Below are 18,205 nucleotides of genomic sequence, written 5' to 3'. Positions count from 1 at the left end.
TGTCCGAAGCCCTGATTGGTCACTTCGACCGCAGACCTTATCAATCAAGGACTCCTCAACTCCACATCCGTTGGTGTATGTCATCTCTCCAGCCTGAGCAGTTTCCTCTTTGCAATGACGTAGCCAGTATTGCTCAAACATAAAAAGAGCTTCGCCTGCTGTTTGGAGTGCACGTCCAGGCGCCTGATATTTATACAGTAAGGGCAGTAAACAATCATGCAGTAAGTGACTTCAAACTTTCCACCACTCTTGCAGGTCAACTTCATTTGCTAATACATGTGGTAGACATGCCCCAGTGGACGTGGAAGCCAACAGAGCTTCCACCACGCCGAATATTGCCGCTAATGCTGACAACTACGTCGAAGAGCAGGACTACCCCGAAGGAGGGTTGGCGGCATGGCTTGTTGTTGTCGGCGCCTGGTGCGCCATGATTCCGCCGATCGGCTTGCTCAACACGATTGGCGTACTCCAAGCCTGGGTTGCGGAGCATCAACTGAAAGATTATTCCGAGTCCACGGTCGGATGGATTTTCAGCACTTATGCCTTCTTCCTATATATCTGCGGCGCGCAAGTCGGTGAGTGATATCATAATTTCTCGGGCGAAGAGAGAGTCGAGTTGAACATGGCTAATGAGCAACCTAGGGTCTGTCTTTGATCGATATGGCATCAAACCACTTGTCATTCCGGGTTCCATAGGAATGGCTGCGGCGACGATGTGCATGAGCGTGAGCAAAGGTATGAAGAACTTCTGCCACTGTTGTCAATCCCGCCTGACCACGTGAGCTGCTCTCATATATTTGACACAGAATACTATCAATTCCTGCTGTCGTTCGGTGTCCTTGGCGGACTGTCAGCCTCGCTCCTCTTCACGCCCAGCATTTCAACAGTTGGCCACTGGTTCTGCAAGCGCCGCGCCCTCGCCACCGGAATCGCGTGTACGGCCGGCGGCACTGGTGGCATCGGCTTCCCTTTCATCATACTGTACCTTGCACCACGCGTGGGCTATCCCTGGGCGATACGGATCATCGGCTTCATCAACGCAGGCATGTCCCTCGTCGCCTGCGTCCTCCTCCAAACCCGCATCCCGCCCAACAAGCGTGCAGGCGCCGCCATCGACCTGGTGGCCCTGCGTGAACCGCCCTACGCCGCCACGACCGTGGCCGTCTTCCTGATCGAGTTCGCCATATTCATTCCACTCACCTACGTCCCATCCTACGCCATCCACGTTGGTGTCGAGCCGCAGCATGCATACCGTCTGATCGCTCTCCTGAATGTTGGCTCAGTGCCTGGGCGTGCACTACCAGGATACCTTGCAGACCGATTCGGCCGCTTCAACGTAATGATCATAACATCTCTGGTCTGCTCTGTTTTCATTTTCGCGCTCTGGCTACCGTCGGGTGCGTCCGAGCCCGCCATCGCTGCGTTCGCCGTCATGTTCGGGTTCTGGAGCGGCGCGGCTATCAGTCTAACGCCGGTCTGCATTGCACAGGTGTGTAAGATTGAGGATTATGGAAAGAGAAATGGGACGACGTATTCGCTCTCAAGTGTTGCGGCGCTGGTGGGGATTCCGATTGCCGGTGCGATTCTGGGTGATGGTGGAGGATACTCGGGGCTGATTGCTTTTGGGGGCGCCATGTATGCAGCTTCCATGCTCGCGTTCGTCGCTGCGAGGATCATCTCTGGACCGAAGAGCTTGAGAGCTGTTTTTTGAACACAAAAGTAATGATGCACTGAACAATGGAAAAGTTTGAAATTTGAACCTTGCCGACTGTTAGTCTTTTCTTATACCAGACGTGAGACGACCAAAGGGGGGAAACGTACACAAACTTTCTATCTTGTACGAAGAGAGCCAACATGGTTTGTTGATTCGGATATGTCTGGCAAAACATCAAGGCTACCACCACTATCACGTCAACGTTTGAATCATTGCACAAGAAATTTGAAGTAGTATGTCATTCCTCACTGAAGAATAATTTACCCAGCTATCCCTAGATTTCCAGGAAAGCGAAAGAAAAAAGAAGACGGGAAACCCTTTTGCACCCGCATATCTCATTACCCCATGGTATCCACCAACGCCTCAATCCATCTGTAAAGACGGAACAAATAAAAGTCGAAAAGGAGGGTCGGTTCCGAAGATCCAACTGCACACAAAGTAGCCTCCCAGACCATTCCATGACTTCGTTACCAAAATGAGACCAGACTCTGTGATAGAGTATCCCACGAACCCGAAGAAGAAACAATAACCTCAAAGCCCTGCAAGCGACATCTCCAGCTCGGGGCGAGAATGTAAGTAAGTAGAAAACGCCGACCCATTATGCCTTTGCAACCAACAAAAGTGAAAAACCAAAAGGTACCACTTTGGCAAAATCTCTTCGCTCCTCGTCTCTTCCTTTCCGGAGCAATTCACTGCCTCCGTTATATGTTCCCCGTCTTCTTTCAAACGCATCAAAGAAGAGTGATAAGAAAATGACAAAGGAAAGTAGTCATCGTAGAGATTGGACGCCGCGTTGGTCATTAAATTGCCTGCGGCGAGGGGCAAATAAGTCGGGAAGGCAAAGACCGTGTTCGTACCATCTATCTCAGACCACCGACAGCGAGCCTGAAGCCAGTATTCCTCTTGATGAACGGGCTGGGCGCGTCGGCGCTCTCCGGATCCCACTGCGGGGCGGCAGCCGCCAGAAGCGCACTGCTGTTCTTGCGAACGGGCATGTTCTCGCTCAGCTCACCAATGGTGAGGGTGCTGGAGCTGCTGCTGCGGCGGTCCGTCGACGCCTTGCCCTGGGCGAGCTCGACCAACGTGCGGCCCGACAGGTTGGAGGTGATGTTCGCGTTGTTGGCGGCGGCAGTCTTCTGACGGAGGAGAGCGGCCGTGTTGGCGCCCTTCTTGCTGCGCAGAGCAGTCGAGGCTGTGTCGCGCGCAAAGCCGGCGTCGCTGACGTCCATGCTGCCGGTGCTGTTTTTGCGGATAGGCGAGACTTCGCCAGCGGAGGGCACCTTGGTGCGCTTACGAGCGGGAGAAGTGGCGATCACAGGGACCGTCGAATTCGGACGAGGGCGGTTAGTGGCAGCACCACCCGCGCGGAGGTTTGGCACCGAGGGACCACGGTTAGGCGCCGGACCGTTACGGGCCAGCAAGTTACGGCGGCTGAACAATTGGGTAGCCGGGTTGGGAGCGTTGTTCGCGGCAAGGACCTTGAACGGGTCGTTATCAGGGCTCTTGCGTGCACCGTTGATGCTACGGGGACGCGTCGGAGAAGGCAACGCGGGAAGGTCATCATCCTCCATCTCCTCAACATCAGCGGTAGGGCTAGTACAGCGGATAGGCGAAGCCGGGTCAGACAGGTTCTTGCGCTCGGCCGCGGCGAAGATGTTGCGGCGCGTTTTGGGCTCGGCATTCAGTGCGTTACGGCGAGGGCTCAGGCTAAGACCGGCCAAAGAGACGGGAGAAGGATCCGCCATCTGGATATCCATGGGCGAAGCTGCGACCTCGTTGAAGGCAGTGGTGTGGGCGCGCTGGAATGCAGACCTGGCGGGTCTCTTCTCAGGAGTGGCTGCTCTGGGCTTCATAGGACGAGGAGGCGACTCTTCCAGGGAGAGAGAGGAGATATCTGTTTGGGACGGGAATTCGGAAGGCTCTCCAAGCGTGCTGATGGACTGGGCTGCCTCCAGCGCAGGCGTGGAAGAGGGAATTGTTGCTGCGTTCTGTTGCAGCTTCCATACGTGCATGCGGCGCTCGACCTCTTCTTCTACGCGCTTGTTGACCTCCTCCTCGAAATTCTTCCGGAGGCGCTCCAATTCGGTGTTGATGTGGCGGTCAATCTCCAAACGCGCCTTCAGCTCCCACTCACGACGCAACTGGTTGTCGACGGACAACCTCATATCATCCTTTTCCTTTTCCAGCGTAGCAATCTTCTCGCCGAGTTCCTTTTCGAGCAGCCTGGTCGCATCGCGCTCCTTCTTCAGTAACTGACCCATCTGCACAACCTCCTGCTCCTTGCGCATCAGCTTCACAACGGGAAGGTTGAGAAGCTGGGCCGTCTCGGGCCGCTTGGTGTAGTCGGTCTTCAAGCACGTCGCAATGACATTCTTCAGATCCGGGGAATAGCAATCAGGGATGGGGTCGAAGATGCCGCGGCGGATCCTCTGGATGAGGTCGAAATGCGTCTTAGCATCGAACGGGGGTTTTTGAGCGCAAAGCTCGTAAATGATGCAACCTAATGCCCAGATATCGGAAGCAGCGGTGTATTTCTCCGACATGCAGATTTCGGGCGACATGTAGTAAGGAGTGCCAACGTAGGTGGATGCAAAGTCGTGCGACTGCATGATCTTAGAAAGACCGAAATCGCCAAGTTTGACCGAGTTATCCTCGCCGAGGAAAACATTTTCAGGCTTGAGGTCGCGGTGAAGGATGGTGATATGCCTCTGCTTCTCCTTGATAGGGATGGCGTTGTTGCCCAGACCCAGGACGTTGCGGCCAGCGTCGGGCGGATCCTGACCGTAGTGGCAGCGGTAGAGAGCGGCGCACAGCTGCGAGAATATGCTCCAAACAAATTCCTCATCGGCGACTTGGCGCTTGCTCTTGAGGCGCTTGATGACGGCACCGAGGTCGCCATTGCCGCAGTATTCCATGTAGACGTGAAGGTCGTGCGAGGTCTTCAGGTGGACGCGATCAATGTACTGAACAATGTTGGGATGACGAAGCTCCTTGAGGATGGACAGCTCAGCCTGGAGCTGCTCCCTCTCCTTCTGCGACATCTTCGAATAGCTAATCTCCTTGCGACAGAGGACCTGCGGCGACAGGTCAGCAATGCGATTGGGCAGGGTAGTCGCAATGGGGAACTCACATAGCCATCCGACCGTCTCCTGACCTTTCGGATGATGCCAAAAGAGCCCTGGCCTGCAGCGGATCAGCAATTGGATCGAAGGGGTGGCAGCATTCCATGCGACGTACCGATCTTCTCGAGCACATCGTACTTCTCGTCGTCAGACATGGTGGTGAGGGTAGGTATTGCTGCTGGGTATCGGTTAGAAGAACACGGAGAAGATGCGTCGATGCTGCTCAAAACATGCTGTCGTGGGAGTGGTGATGGTAGAGTAGTAGAGTTGGGACCCGGGCGTTGCAGAGGGTAGTAGTAGCTGGGCGCAGCTCGGATGCAAAATGGCCGCTTGTAAACACGGTCGCCGGGGCAGCGGGTCACGTGGTCGGCGCTTGCGTCTCATCCATCACTAGCGCGCAGCCGTGCGTCATCGGCGGCCTCCACCCAGCGTGCCAAGAGGGCCCTGTTACAGGTACTCTGGCGGGGCTGCCGAAAATCGAGCGTCTGGAAGCTCAATGCGTGCCTGCCGTGACTGCTGCGGCGAAAAGCACAGCAGATGCGCCACGATGCACGGCGCCCGCATGCCACGTCCGCCCCGCTCCAGTTCACCTCTGCTTTGCTGCCGCCCGCATTGATCGCCGCGACACAAACTGCCAGGTACAGCGGCCACTCGACCACGCGCCGTTGCGCTGTTCTGGATTATGTCATCGCTCGTGAATCGCCCGAGATGCGGTACGCCACCCTTGCTTCCACAGCACCTCCATCTCCATTTTCTGTCGCCAGAGATATCCCGTCAGAATGGTCGTCCCGAAGCATGAGCTTGAAGCCGCTCTCCACGAGGAGAACAAGGCCATCCGCGCCGGGCAGCTGAAGGAGGACAATCCCCTCGATACGAGCGACGACTTCCGTCGGCTGTGCGATGCCTGTCGCCGCGGAGACCTGAAGCTCTGCCAGGAGCAGCTTTCCAAGGGTGTAAACATCAATGCCAGAGACCAGTTCGACTACACGCCTCTGATTCTAGTATGCCTGCCGCTTGCTTGCAACATTACCCCGCATATCTACGTTTTCCATTGATATGTTGACTGACTGTCTCAGGCTAGTCTATGCGGCCACTACGAAGTCGTGCAGCATCTTCTTGAATCCGGCGCCCTTTGCGAACGCGATACATTCCAAGGCGAGAGATGCCTGTACAACGCCTTAAACGACCGCATTCGTAACCTTCTTCTTTCCTACGACTACTCCAAGTCTACCGACCCGCTCCAGCCGTTTGCCGCCCACCTCGCCTCTCTTCTCACGAGAGAATCGCCGAATACCTCGGATATTACAGTCGTCACCGCCGACAGGGCATTGCCTTTACACAAGTTTATTCTCGCGGCGAGATCCCCGTACTTTGCGAAAAAGCTTGCCGACGCTCCCGAAACGAAAACAACAAACTTCACGTCAGAGAAAATTGCTCCACAGTCTCTGGAATCAGTCATTCGATACCTATATTTTGCAGATATTAATGCGGATTTCGGGGATGGGGAGGAAGAACAAATCATCTTGACGGGCATCGACAAGCTGGGCAAGAAGCTCCAAATCGAGCATCTTTTCCAACAAGTTCTTGAGAGCAACGACCGCCGGTTAGCTCGCCAGCGGCGGCAGGATGAGGTCCACAGAGGGAGGGATCAAATGGAAAGTTGGTTCAAAGACCATGTGCTGAAACACAAGATCGTCCTTGATACTGCAAAGGCGGATAGCGTAAAGTGGGATCGAGATAACCGCATATTCGCGGACGTCCTTCTACGCGCTGACGAAGACTACGAGGATGAGGAGGACGACGTTACCCCAACTCCCTCTACTCCAGACTCCGACGCACCTAGAGTTCGCAACACTCTCGGCCCTCTCAATGGCATCCCAATCGGTCCAATTGCGCGGTCGCGCTCTCCCTCACGACAGCGAAACCCACGCAAGTCCGTGCTCTACCCGGTCCACCGCGCGATGCTCATCCGATCCGAGTTCTTCCAAACCATGTTCAGCTCAGGCTTCCGGGAAGCGCAGGAGACGCCGTACCTCCAAGTCATCCCGATCGACTGCTCGCCGCGGGTACTCGAGATCGTGCTGAAGTTCCTCTACACCGAGCGCGCCGACTTCCCTCTGGACGTCGCCATCGACGTCCTCTTCACCGCCGACCTGCTCTGGCTCGAGAAGCTCAAGGTGCGCGCCGCACAGATTATCAGCACCCTCGGCAACGGCAACACGTCCATCGTCGAGTCGGAGAACCCGCGCGGCGAGACGGCCGACGAAGAAGAGGAGCCCCTCGACATCTACGACGTCATCCGCGCCGGCTGGGACACGCGCGTGCAGCGCCTCGAGGAGTTCGGCGCCCGCTACATCGCCCACCGCCTCGAGCGCTACATCGATGACCCGGAGTTCGCCGAGCTCGTCCGCGAGAGCGCCAACCGCGTCAAGGCCAGACAGGAGACCGACACCGTCGAGCTTATCGACGACATCCGCTACTACCTCTCAGAGCGCTTCCGCCTGCGCTTCGAGGACTCCGGCCTCGAGGAGATGATGGACGAAGAGGGCGAACTGGATCCAGAGGCCGTTGCCGCTGCTGCTGCGCAGAACGCCAAGGATGGAGTCTCGAAGGGGCCGGATGATGCGGCGGCACCGACGAAAGAGATGGGTGGCCTCAAGCTGTCTTCTGATGCTTCCGTCATCAGGACGCTCGATGGTGAGATTGCTGGAGACGAGTTCGCTCAGGACGCCATCAACTACCAGATTTTGCTCGGCAAGATCGACAGGCTATTGGACAGCCTCAAGTTGGATGCTTGAGGTGGGGTTTGGTCTTGATCTTGCGCATTTTTGCATTCATTCTCTGGTCGTTGGTTGCTTGATGCGGATGGATTTGGAGTGGATGTCGCTTTTCCTTCCGTTTGGTCTGGTCTCAGCCTTTGCGGAACCCGGAATTAGAGCGAAAACATAGAACGGATGGTTAACCTTGGTTATTGCACGATTGAATGAAGCAACGGATGAATGTATAGTTCAATTGATACGACATTTTGATGATGGACATGTTGATCCTCATTGATATAGGTTTAGTCCCTAGGGATATCAGAATACCATGCAACTGGCGGTAGCTGATCTTCTAGTAGACTCTCCATTTCAGAGTTGCCAGCCGTCCTCCGAGCTGATACATTACGCTCCACTTTCTCCAACTCAGCAAGAGATCTCAGCCTCTCTATTAGAGGGACAATATCTATTACCACGCACATGAAGATGCAAAGGTGTATTGACGTTACTTCATTCAGCTACGTATCTACAAGCAAGCTACGCTCAAGTCATCAAAGCAGTTCGAACCGACGTCAACATCGAGAAGCAAACTTCCTCGCCGAATCATGCAAAATCATTCATAATCTTCATCATCTATCGCCTCCCGGTCCTCGAATTTCATGAAGAAGTCCGGTTCAGCGTCCTCACCCATGATCTTCTCCCACATGGTGCGGACGTAATCCAGCATGGAGTCATCGAACTTGAGTTCCAGTGAGGGAGGAGGGAATGCTAATACGCTTTCATGAGTTGTAGCAGGCGCGTCTCTGTTGCTGCGGGAGTGCTGCTCGTAATGCATAGACCACAAGATCTTGGGCGTCGTTTCTTCGTTAATGCTCTGGAGAAGAGCGGCGACGGCGGCGTTGAGGAGATTGACACCCTGTTCGCCAGTAGGAGAAGTGAAAGCGTAGAGGACACCTGAGAGCTTTGTTAGCTTTGTGCCGACAGGAAGCGTCGAAACAGCATTGTGTAGGATGGAACCAATGTCAGGTTGTGATAAATTATTATCTTCAATGAAATTGCAGACAATGTAGATAAGTTTTATGGTTGTTCATCATATGGCTTTTTGTTCTTGGTGAAAGGGAGTAAGAGAAGTAGAAAAACTTACATTGACCGGCTGGACACTCGCCAGTGTCGCTTGAGTGAACAAAGACATACACTGGCGGGTGTTCAGTACTGCCATCCACGTTCAGGCTGCCAGTAGGGAAGGACACTACTGCACCGGCAGGCGCAGGAGCACCTTCAGCCAATGGAGGAAAGAGTTGTCGCAGAGCAGACGATACAATCGAAATACACCTTGAGCAGGCAACAGCCCCAGTAGAGGGAGACTCTACGTGAGACGGGAGGTCGTCATCTGAACCAACAATCCATCTCGTGGAGATGTTGTCGCCCTCTGTCAACAATGCTGAAACTCTGCCTTGAGAACCGTCCTCATTGGCATCAGTGGAAGGGCTCGGGTCCGTATTAACGCTGGTGACGCCCTGTCCAAGGACATAAATACCACCGCCAACGGCTTGAGCGCGACAAGCGACTTGAGAAATTTCTGCAAGGCCGCCCCACTTCGGAATGACACAGGCAAAGCCCGGGCCGAACACGCCAATCGACCGAAGATGATTCGCGATCCGCGGCAGCGCATACTCGGTTGTAGTCTTGTCGGGAGTTTCCAGAGACAAAGTTAATGCCAGTAGCGGTCCGTGCATGTCTTTGGGAATCTTGAAGTGATCCGAAAGGAAGTCGGAGAAAGACAACTGGCGATAATCCAGCCAGACTTCCTCCTGATTCTCGTAGTCGCCGACGAAGCGCAGGAACTTCATCAAAAGTCTTTTCGCCTTGAAGTCGATGCTCTCATCCGAGAAGACGTCTTCGCGGCCGCTTGGAACCTTGGTCAAACGTCCAGCAGACCGACCCTCTTCAGATTCTTCCGACTCCGTCTGAGGCCCAGTATCCGAAGAGTATACCCACCAACTTCCCACTGCCAGAAACTCAACCTGCCGGTAGACTTTCGACGATACCAGCACGGGAAGTATGGCAGAGCGGCTATACAACAGCTGCGGTGCCAGCGCAAGACTGTACGATCTCGAGAAGCCAAGCTTGGGTCCCTCTACATCCGAGTCGGCCGGCGCGGGCTGGGTTATGGAGGCACGACGGAACAGCGACGGCTTTGTCTCATCTACGAAAGTCAGAAGATGTCATGCCACCGTACCGCGGATTGTTGCCTTGAAGCGTACCGTCGTTGACCTTCTTTGCCCATGCATCTGCCTCTTGTAAGCTGAAAGCTCCCTGAGGCCCTCCGTAGAAATCGTTCTTGTCCACGTGTAAAATCTTCTTATCGGAGCGTGACAGAGCCCTTCACGAAGCGCTGCGTCAGTCAGAATTTGCATAGCTTGGAGGGACGTGACAGGTGGTGGAAAACCTACAGTGCAAGGAGGGACTGCTCGACGCCAGTGCCGGCAATGAGCACGTCCCAGCGGGTCTCACTGAGGCTTTCCATCGCGACAGAAGGTTGCTCAGCGGTGGAGCGGTGGAAGATGGAGATGTTCACAAGGGAAGGTCACAAGCATCAATAGGCGGTCGAGTCGCGCTAGCGCGCTGACTAAGCGAGACGCGCAAAAATTCCCGCGACGCGCGAAACTGTTCTTCTCTTCTTCAACCGCGCTTCTCGTCCACAGCACCCCCTCACATGTGTGTTGCGGACGTCTGGCATCTTCAGTGTATGCCTTCTTAAGCGCGGGAGACGCACGATTCGTCCTGTATCTGCTGCTCTGGATTTCGCCTGAAAGAAGCGGTTCGTTTGTGACGCTACATGCCTTGAAAGGCCACCTCTACTGTTGTTCAACAGGGACTCGAGGAAGACAATGCTATTCTTCTAGCGAAGTCATTGTTTGTTCAACCGTAGCGCATAGTTCCGCAAGTCGTGATCCGAGGAGCTCTTATGACATACGAACAGAATGGGCCATTATTCTTTCTAGCTGCAGGGTGAGATACTTTGCAGCTTTACTTTGCGCCGTTCGGAATCTAGTCATGACCCGTTGTGCATGACATATTTCACTTAGATTTGTCAATGTCTCACTTCTTTGGATGCAACATGTCCAGCCTTCGAGCTTTCAAGTATGTGCATTGCGACCTTGTATGGCCTGTCATTTGGGTCCGTTTCGGCGTAAGCTAGGTATCATTCATGGTAAACTCCGTTTACATCAGACGATCATGGTGCCTTTTTCAAGCCACATGATGTTATCCTGACCCCTCGACAACCTACAACTTCGCAAGGATAGCGTCGGCACCCGAAACCTGGGACAATGCGGGTTAGTGCTTTTCTTTGACGAGGCCATTATGTGCATATTTCGGCCGTCGTGTGAAAAGGGCATAGGCGGTACTCACCGTGACCTGGCTGGGGTTGGGCTCATTCTCAGAGTACGAGATGGTGCCATCCTTCTCGATGACCATGGCCCAGCGGCCATTGCGGTCACCAACACCGGCCTGCCAAGCGTAGTTCTGAGAGAACTTGGTCTTGTCGTCGCTGAGGAAGTACTGGTATATCTGTTAACTACGAGTCTAGCAATCCGCAAGGAACGGACTTACGATGGGCTCCTTAGCCTTGTTAACCTTGCCCCATGCGTTCATGACGAAAGCGTCGTTGAAAGCAATGATAGCAACAGCGTCAACACCCTTAGCCTTCAGCTCATCGAGCTTCTGAATGTAAGGAGGGACGTGGAAGGCCTGGCAACCGGGAGTGAAGGCGCCTGAATCGGTGGCGTCAGCTAGGATTACGGGTTGAGAGTAGGAAGGATTGGATGAGGAATATGGATAGACTCGTAAGGGCCACATACCGGGAACGCTGACAAGGACGACCTTCTTGCCGGCGAACTCCTTGTTGGCATCGAATTCCTGGGGACGACCGCACACAGTGGGGTCCTCCTCGAGGATGGGAGCCCAGCTATAAGATGTTAGCTCTTGTGCACCTACGCACCCTCTCTTCCGTAGCCCTGAGCTTGTCTAGGCTGCAGCGTTGAGAGAGCAAAGGCAAGGACCGACGTACGTGAACTTGACACCCTCGGGGAACTTGTCGCCGACCTTGAGAGGAGCCATTGTAGTCAATTGATGACAGAGAGGATGAAACTGTGTAGCGGACGTTGAGCTGTGGACAGGATTTGAGCAGAAGAGGACTGAGGTGTGCGGCGGCTGCGGATTTGAACACCTTGGAGGGGCAGCAGCTTCCTAGCTCGGCCGCGGCGATTTGGAATCACCCTGCCCCGCGCATGACGTGGTTGGCCGGAGCTCGAGCTCGCCATCGGTGCTTCGCCTCACCACCATATCCGACCCAGATACATCCGCTGCGATGGAGACGCCTTCGCATCCGATGCGCCGGTCCTGGCTCCGTGATGTCTGTTTCACCATTGAACACAGCGACCTGGTCGCACGGCAGCGGCAGCACATGTCAAAAGCCCCGCGCAGGGCAAACAACAGGCTCTCACAACACGCGCGGATTGGACAGCGAGCCTCCACATGCTACACTGCCCGAAATTCCGAGCCGCTAGACTCGAAAGATGGCTTTTTCGAGTCAGCATGGCTGACGCAAGCCGATTGCAATCGAAAGGCCTTCTCACAAATAGAGGTCGAGAACGCCGCCTCTCCACGACCTCAAGACTGACCACTATACACCACTGCCTCGAGCCTCATCTGATTACTATCGGCTGCTGCTGCGGAAGCGCCGGCATCGCCCCTCGTACCGAAGGCGGAGGCATGAAGCTGACTGAGTCGAACTTTCTAGAGCAGTAGGCCCGATGGCGGCATAGCACCTTGCTGACCTCCTATCTGACTACAGCACTCAAATCATTCAAAGTACACGCTATATCGACATCGTTAAACCTTAAATTGCCCTCCAAGACTTCCACGAAGCCATTGAACTGAGCTGCATACTGATTACCATGCTCCACTTCCCCTGTGTGCAGCCTCAGCGTAGAGGGTGGCCGGCCCTGATTCCGGGGTGCCCCCTGTCCAAACGTTTCCGCTATTGGCAGAACACATGGGTAATTAGTACCTCTCGTCTCCCCAACAGCACCACCATGTACACAAATCTTTGGATAACAGAGGCACCAATGTTCCAATTGTACAAACATGTTCTCGGTGAGCCAATCTTCAGCTGTTGCCTTAGAAAATCGTCTCTTGCTTCCTGCTCGAATTGACCAAAAGGTAACGCAACCGAACTTGTCGGGATGCTCCTGCTTGTATTCTGCCACCTCCTTCCCCAGGACTCCAGTATGGCGGACGCCTAAAACCACCTTCTCTCGGCTAATGCGAGCTCGAGGAAGCGCCAGAGCACGGAGCTGCTTGGCACACTCGGGCCGACATTTCCTGACTTGTTTCCAATCTCTCTCCTTAAACACACCCAACACCAAATGAATTGAGCTTCCAGGGCTACCAGCACGCCGTTGCCATATCAGACGCGGCCAGATATGCCATCCAATCGTCCTCCCAGCCTCTTTTTGCGCCGGAACTTCTTTGCCACGGGTTTTGTGATCTTCGTTTTCCTATGGCTCTTTTTGCGTCGCCCTTGGACTTCTCCGGTCATTGATCCGTCGTACGGACGATTGGACGATGTTTCCCAATCATCAAGATTCGCAATTGCTACATTTCTGAGCGAGAACCCGAGCACGGACCCGCGAGACCCGGAGGGCACGGATTACTACTATGCCGCCACCCGGGTTTTGACTTATCAACTGTTGCATGCAGAGCAAACACGCATCCGGAATCCGTCCATTGATTTCATTGTCCTGGTTACTTCTGAGCTGGCCCAGTACAAAGTCGACCAGCTCACCAAGGATGGCGCAATCGTCATCCGCGCGGAGGATGTGCCGCTCAGCTGGTGGATCTCGACGGGCGTCAAGCGCTGGAAGGACCAGTTCACGAAGCTACGCCTGTTGGAGATGACGCAGTACTCGCGCGTGCTCTTCATGGACGCCGACACGCTGCTCACGCGGCCCGTCGACCCCATCTTCGGCGAGCAGTCCGTCGTCCACCCGACGCCCTCGAAGCTCGACCTGATCTCCCAGATCAAGGCCGACGAGGCGCCCGTGCCCGCGCGCTACGTCTTCTGCGCGCGCTCCGACAACGCTTTCGCCGGCGAGCGCGATCACCCCTTCCCGCCGCTGCGCACCGAGCGCTTCAGTGCCGGCTTTTGGGTCGCCGCGCCCTCGCACGAGCTCTTCGACCTGCTCATCAGCGTCACCCGCCGCTACCGCCGCTTCGACCCCCACACGATGGAGCAGAGCTTGCTCAACTACGTCTTCCGCCCCAACGGCGCCATGCCCTGGTGTGAGTTGGATCCCCACTGGAGCGCGACGTGGCCTAGCGAGAGGGACCTCGACGCCGGCGTCGTAACCCTGCATGAGAAGTTCGGCATGGTCGGTCCCGAGAAGCTGAGGATGATGTGGTACGGAGCTTTGCAGGAGATGCGCGAGTTTTATGCCAGAGAGGTTTGAGAGATGACTGAGGGAGCCCCCGATACGACCAGCACGAAAGCATTCCTTTAACGCGAGGGATTAGAGAAGGAGCCTACTCTTGATACCATGGCTAGATTGAGATACACGTTTTCCTTGTTTCTTTTCTGTCTCCAATATCCTAATGATTATCTTCTTCACGCCCGCCTGTTGTTATAGAATTAAGATTCAGCATTGATCTTTTTCAACCACTGCTGACGAACGATAAAGACGTGCAGCATAATAGACATCCCATGTTTTCTACAATGAATTCATTAACCTCGCAAATGCCTGAATGCATGTATCGTACGACATTGAATCTTTTAACGAGGCGCAGGTGGGGTTCTCGACTCTTCAGATTACATCATTGCTTAGCCAGACCATATCTCCAACTTGAACGTGGTACGACCCGTCAGCACTTTATTACACAGCACTCTTATCCGGCTCCGATCACCATCCTGCAGCTGCAGGGAACCACACCACGAGCCGCGGAGAAGAAAGTTCGTGTGCATGTGTAAGCTGCCGCATCGGCAAGAGGCTGAGTCATTAAACGGCAGCCGCACGCGGGTCGAAGGCGGGGCTAAAAACTACAGGCTGTGTATAAGAGCATTGGGCAACACCGGCGGAGCTGAAAACCAGGCCTATTGGTATCATTTGAATTATTATTATTATTTCGCAAAAAGCAAGCTATAAACATGTCCCTCGCCCCGCCATTCACGCACGAGACGGCGAACCTCAAGGTCAAGAAGGCGCAGGATCTGTGGAACACGCAGTACGTGCTCGGCTCCCCAGCGTCTGCCCTCCTGCACGTGAAAAGTATAGCTGATGAAGCGCTTTGCCGCTGAGCCAAAAGGAACCCCACCGAGGTGGTCAAGGCGTACACCGACGACTCGATCTGGCGCAACAGGTCCATGTTCTTGAAGGGCCACGAGCAGATCGTCGACTTCCTGACCAAGAAGTGGCAGAAGGAGAAGAACTACCGGCTGCGCAAGGAACTGGTACGTGTCTTCGTATGGACTGCTGCTTCCCCACCAACCCGAAACACCTTAATTATCCAGAACGTTGTGCTGATTCGGATGCTCTTCCCGCTTCCTTGGCAGTTCTCCTTTACCGATAACAAGATCGCCGTCCAGTTCTGGTACGAGTATCAGGACGCGCACGACGGCATGAAGTGGAAGCGTTGCTACGGGCTCGAGGACTGGACCTTCGCGGCCGACGGGCGTATGCGGAAAAGGCAGATGAGCGGCAACGACGTCGAGCTGGCCGAGGGCGAGCGCTGGTTTGCGGGCGACGTCGACGTGAACACGGTGGAGATCGGGGAGGAGCATTGGTGATTTTTGGATGTGGCCTTATTTGTGTTTTTCCTCTGAGCGGCATTCAGTGCAATACTTGTCCATTGTAAATTCTTATGTGCGGTCCGCCGCCCTGCTCAGAGATCTCCTGATTCTTTGGTTCCTTTGTGAGATAAACGCCCGACCATGCCAAAGGGGTATCGTTGGTAAGCCCGCCCGGGGTGATATGTGAATTAGAGGAAGTTGAGAGACCCCGTCTACGGAGTAGGCGGCGTATCGTGCACGACGACGATCATGAATCGTGGGTCTGGAAAGGAGTCCCTTTGTTAGCTCTACGGCACCATTTCACACCGCGTTTGGGCGCGCGACTGAACGTTCTCGAGACCTACCAGGTACAATGACCAGCTCGTTCTTCTTGGTGCGCAGGCGCAGGAGCTTAACCTCGTCTTCCTCCTCCAGATTCTTGACCAGCTCGCCAGCCGCTTCCACAAAGCTGTGAACCATGCGGGCAACATCCTCGGCGCTGCGCATGCCCGTCTCCTGCTTGCCGTTCGTCAGAGGAGGTGCGGTCGCGGCTGCAGTGCCGTTGGCGGCATTCTCGGCGGGAGCGGGTAGCGTGGTGTTGGGGTTGGCTGCGGCGCTGGTGGACGTGAAGCCCGAGGTGTGGACGATAGCGCCCGTGTCGCGGGCAAGCACCAAGGTGCTCTGGACGCCGGCCTTCTGGCTCAGGCGCGTGAGAAGGGAGAGCGTTTCCGAGGGCTTCATGGGGTGGTCAGCTGTGGGCCGAAAGGGTTGCCGAGAGAATGGCGGAGCGTACGACTATTTGCGTCATGGTGGGCGACGGAAATGGCAGGCAGAGGGCGACGCCGCGATTGCTGTTTCTGGGGTTGTAGAGTGGATGAGTGTGTCGAGACGACGAGCGGGAGCTGCTGGGCGCCGGCGGACTGCGCGCGCGCAGGAGCGGGCCTGCGGCTGGGCTTGGCGCGGGCGGTGCGGGCGCCTTTCCCTTTTGGCCGCTAGCCTCAGAAAGTCACAAAAATCGTCCTCTCTCCGGTTGCATCTGCGGCCATCTCATGCTGCCGCCTCTGGCCTGCCCCTACCGCACACGACGAAGGAAGAGGCTACTCGAAAGCGGCTGACAGAATGGGTTCGAGCGCAAAGAGGAAGAAGGAAAAGAAGAAGGATTTCCAGAAGCCGAAGCTGAAGGTCGGCAAGACAAAACCCAAGGCTGACAACTTCACCGATACTAGCTTCAAGGCGAAATGTAAGTTTTGTGCATTTCGTTGTTTCCACAAGTCTAAGAATCCTATACTTGAATAAGTTTCATTCTCTTGCGCCACTCTACTTCTCTGTATTTCATCCATCATCTTTTTTTCCTCTGTTTTTTTTTTCCAGTTTCCACGTCCTCTTCTTCAAAGTCAAGTGACAACTGCATGACCATTCCCTTTGCTTTCCAAGATTGTCAACCCACATAGGCTCAACAAGCATCATAATACTAACACGATAATTCAGCAATCATCGTCAAGGAGCAGTCGATACACACCAATGCGCCAACCGTAACTGTCCAGTTTACGCACCAACTAGGCCTCCTTACCCACAAGTCCGACACCCAAAGGCGTGAATCTCTCTCCTATCTCACAAACTCCGTGACCGCTGCGCGCAGCCAGGATGTGCCTCTCCCGCAGCCCGTCTCGGTCATCGTCCCGAAGATCCTCTCGCTCATCTACGACAACTCGAACGGCGTGCGCCAGCAACTCCTCAAGCTGCTGCAGGCGCTGCCACCCGCCGACCTACGCCCGCACGTCGAAGAACTTCTGCGGCGCACGCGCGCCGGCATGACCAGCCTGTCGACCGACGTGTGCACGACCTCCTTCGACGTCCTGGACTGGCTGCTGCAGACGCACCCGGACGCGACCGTCAGCTGCGCCGGCGGCTGGGTGCACACGCTGCGCTGCTTCACGAGCGTGCTGGGCTGGCGTGACCCGGGCGCCGCAGGCGGCCAGAAATGGACGACGACGGCCGCCGCGAACACGTCGTCGTCCTCGCACGCCAACGCCGAGAAGCTGAAGAAGCTGCGCTACCGTCAGCTCGTCGCGCTCGCCGCCTTCCTGAAGGCCGGCATCGCTGCGGACGCCGAAGCCGCGCGTGCTGCGCGGGAGGAAGAAGAGGCGCGTGTGGCTCGCGCGTGGTTCCCGCTGCACCATCATGCGCAGTGCCATATGCTGCTGAACCAGAGCCCGAATGGGTTTGCTCATCTGAATCTTTTTGGCGCGCCGAAGGATGAGGATGGCCAGATGTATACGGATAGGCAGGGTAGGCAGCAGGTCTTCGCGAGGCTGATCCAACCTGCGATTGTCAGTGGGCTGCAAAATGCGAAGAAGGAGGGTGGACAGATTGGCAGGGCTGCAGGAGAGGTGGAAAAAGTCATGCAGGAAAGCATGAGTGACTATGATGGAGGAGAACTCTAAGGACGGTTGTTACAGGCACTATACAGGATTGCATGTTTGGGGTTACGGCGTTCATGGGACCAATGCATTGATGTGCAATCAATTCTTGATATTGCAGATACCAGAAAGAATATAGACGGTTAATCAAACCATGAAAATGGGCGTAAGTGTACAAGAAAGCCTCAATTTGAGACCTCTACCTCAATATTTGTTTCCTTTACATTGCTGTTCTAAGTTGCCCGATTGTTACCGTGAAAACATTCATTGATTCGTTGGTTGGTCTCCAGGGAGTAAAAACGGAGATCCGAATGCCCACAGTATTTGCTGGTTTTGAATCGGACGAGAAAATTACTGTCTGGTTT

At 55.0% G+C, this 18,205-nt stretch overlaps 9 protein-coding genes across 9 annotated transcripts; 5 read left to right on the top strand and 4 right to left on the bottom strand.

The window, feature by feature from the left end:
• Positions 1-216: 216 nt before the first annotated feature.
• Positions 217-1,711, top strand: LTHEOB_1614 (MFS transporter; the record flags this gene model as incomplete). Its single annotated transcript, XM_035510335.1, has 4 exons — positions 217-221; positions 286-575; positions 643-735; positions 807-1,711. 4 exons carry the CDS (start codon positions 217-219, stop codon positions 1,709-1,711), a joined length of 1,293 nt encoding a protein of 430 aa, XP_035366124.1.
• Positions 1,712-2,574: 863 nt separating this feature from the next.
• Positions 2,575-4,991, bottom strand: LTHEOB_1613 (G2-specific protein kinase nima; the record flags this gene model as incomplete). The annotated part of the gene is made up of 3 exons (XM_035510334.1): positions 2,575-4,788; positions 4,845-4,897; positions 4,952-4,991. 3 exons carry the CDS (start codon positions 4,989-4,991, stop codon positions 2,575-2,577), a joined length of 2,307 nt encoding a protein of 768 aa, XP_035366123.1.
• A 624-nt stretch (positions 4,992-5,615) lies between these two features.
• LTHEOB_1612 (BTB/POZ domain containing protein) lies at positions 5,616-7,634 on the top strand (the record flags this gene model as incomplete). The annotated part of the gene is made up of 2 exons (XM_035510333.1): positions 5,616-5,837; positions 5,913-7,634. The coding sequence occupies 2 exons, from the start codon at positions 5,616-5,618 to the stop codon at positions 7,632-7,634; spliced, it is 1,944 nt and encodes a 647-aa protein (XP_035366122.1).
• A 571-nt stretch (positions 7,635-8,205) lies between these two features.
• LTHEOB_1611 (uncharacterized protein) lies at positions 8,206-10,119 on the bottom strand (the record flags this gene model as incomplete). The annotated part of the gene is made up of 4 exons (XM_035510332.1): positions 8,206-8,546; positions 8,737-9,798; positions 9,857-9,975; positions 10,046-10,119. 4 exons carry the CDS (start codon positions 10,117-10,119, stop codon positions 8,206-8,208), a joined length of 1,596 nt encoding a protein of 531 aa, XP_035366121.1.
• A 761-nt stretch (positions 10,120-10,880) lies between these two features.
• Positions 10,881-11,714, bottom strand: LTHEOB_1610 (Peroxisomal matrix protein; the record flags this gene model as incomplete). Its single annotated transcript, XM_035510331.1, has 5 exons — positions 10,881-10,916; positions 11,007-11,156; positions 11,208-11,368; positions 11,456-11,562; positions 11,665-11,714. The coding sequence occupies 5 exons, from the start codon at positions 11,712-11,714 to the stop codon at positions 10,881-10,883; spliced, it is 504 nt and encodes a 167-aa protein (XP_035366120.1).
• Positions 11,715-13,081: 1,367 nt separating this feature from the next.
• LTHEOB_1609 (Glycosyl transferase family 8) lies at positions 13,082-14,107 on the top strand (the record flags this gene model as incomplete). The annotated part of the gene is made up of 1 exon (XM_035510329.1): positions 13,082-14,107. One exon carries the CDS (start codon positions 13,082-13,084, stop codon positions 14,105-14,107), a length of 1,026 nt encoding a protein of 341 aa, XP_035366119.1.
• Positions 14,108-14,799: 692 nt separating this feature from the next.
• Positions 14,800-15,438, top strand: LTHEOB_1608 (uncharacterized protein; the record flags this gene model as incomplete). The annotated part of the gene is made up of 3 exons (XM_035510328.1): positions 14,800-14,876; positions 14,958-15,102; positions 15,163-15,438. The coding sequence occupies 3 exons, from the start codon at positions 14,800-14,802 to the stop codon at positions 15,436-15,438; spliced, it is 498 nt and encodes a 165-aa protein (XP_035366118.1).
• A 215-nt stretch (positions 15,439-15,653) lies between these two features.
• Positions 15,654-16,161, bottom strand: LTHEOB_1607 (Dynein light chain-related protein; the record flags this gene model as incomplete). The annotated part of the gene is made up of 2 exons (XM_035510327.1): positions 15,654-15,703; positions 15,786-16,161. The coding sequence occupies 2 exons, from the start codon at positions 16,159-16,161 to the stop codon at positions 15,654-15,656; spliced, it is 426 nt and encodes a 141-aa protein (XP_035366117.1).
• Positions 16,162-16,539: 378 nt separating this feature from the next.
• LTHEOB_1606 (Mg2+ transporter protein CorA-like/Zinc transport protein ZntB) lies at positions 16,540-17,864 on the top strand (the record flags this gene model as incomplete). Its single annotated transcript, XM_035510326.1, has 2 exons — positions 16,540-16,660; positions 16,909-17,864. 2 exons carry the CDS (start codon positions 16,540-16,542, stop codon positions 17,862-17,864), a joined length of 1,077 nt encoding a protein of 358 aa, XP_035366116.1.
• Positions 17,865-18,205: the final 341 nt, after the last annotated feature.

The sequence above is a fragment of the Lasiodiplodia theobromae genome (genome assembly GCF_012971845.1).
Source record: "Lasiodiplodia theobromae strain AM2As chromosome Unknown scaffold_4, whole genome shotgun sequence".
NCBI classification, from domain to species: Eukaryota; Fungi; Ascomycota; class Dothideomycetes; order Botryosphaeriales; family Botryosphaeriaceae; genus Lasiodiplodia; species Lasiodiplodia theobromae.
This window is presented reverse-complemented; position numbering and strand designations above follow the sequence as displayed.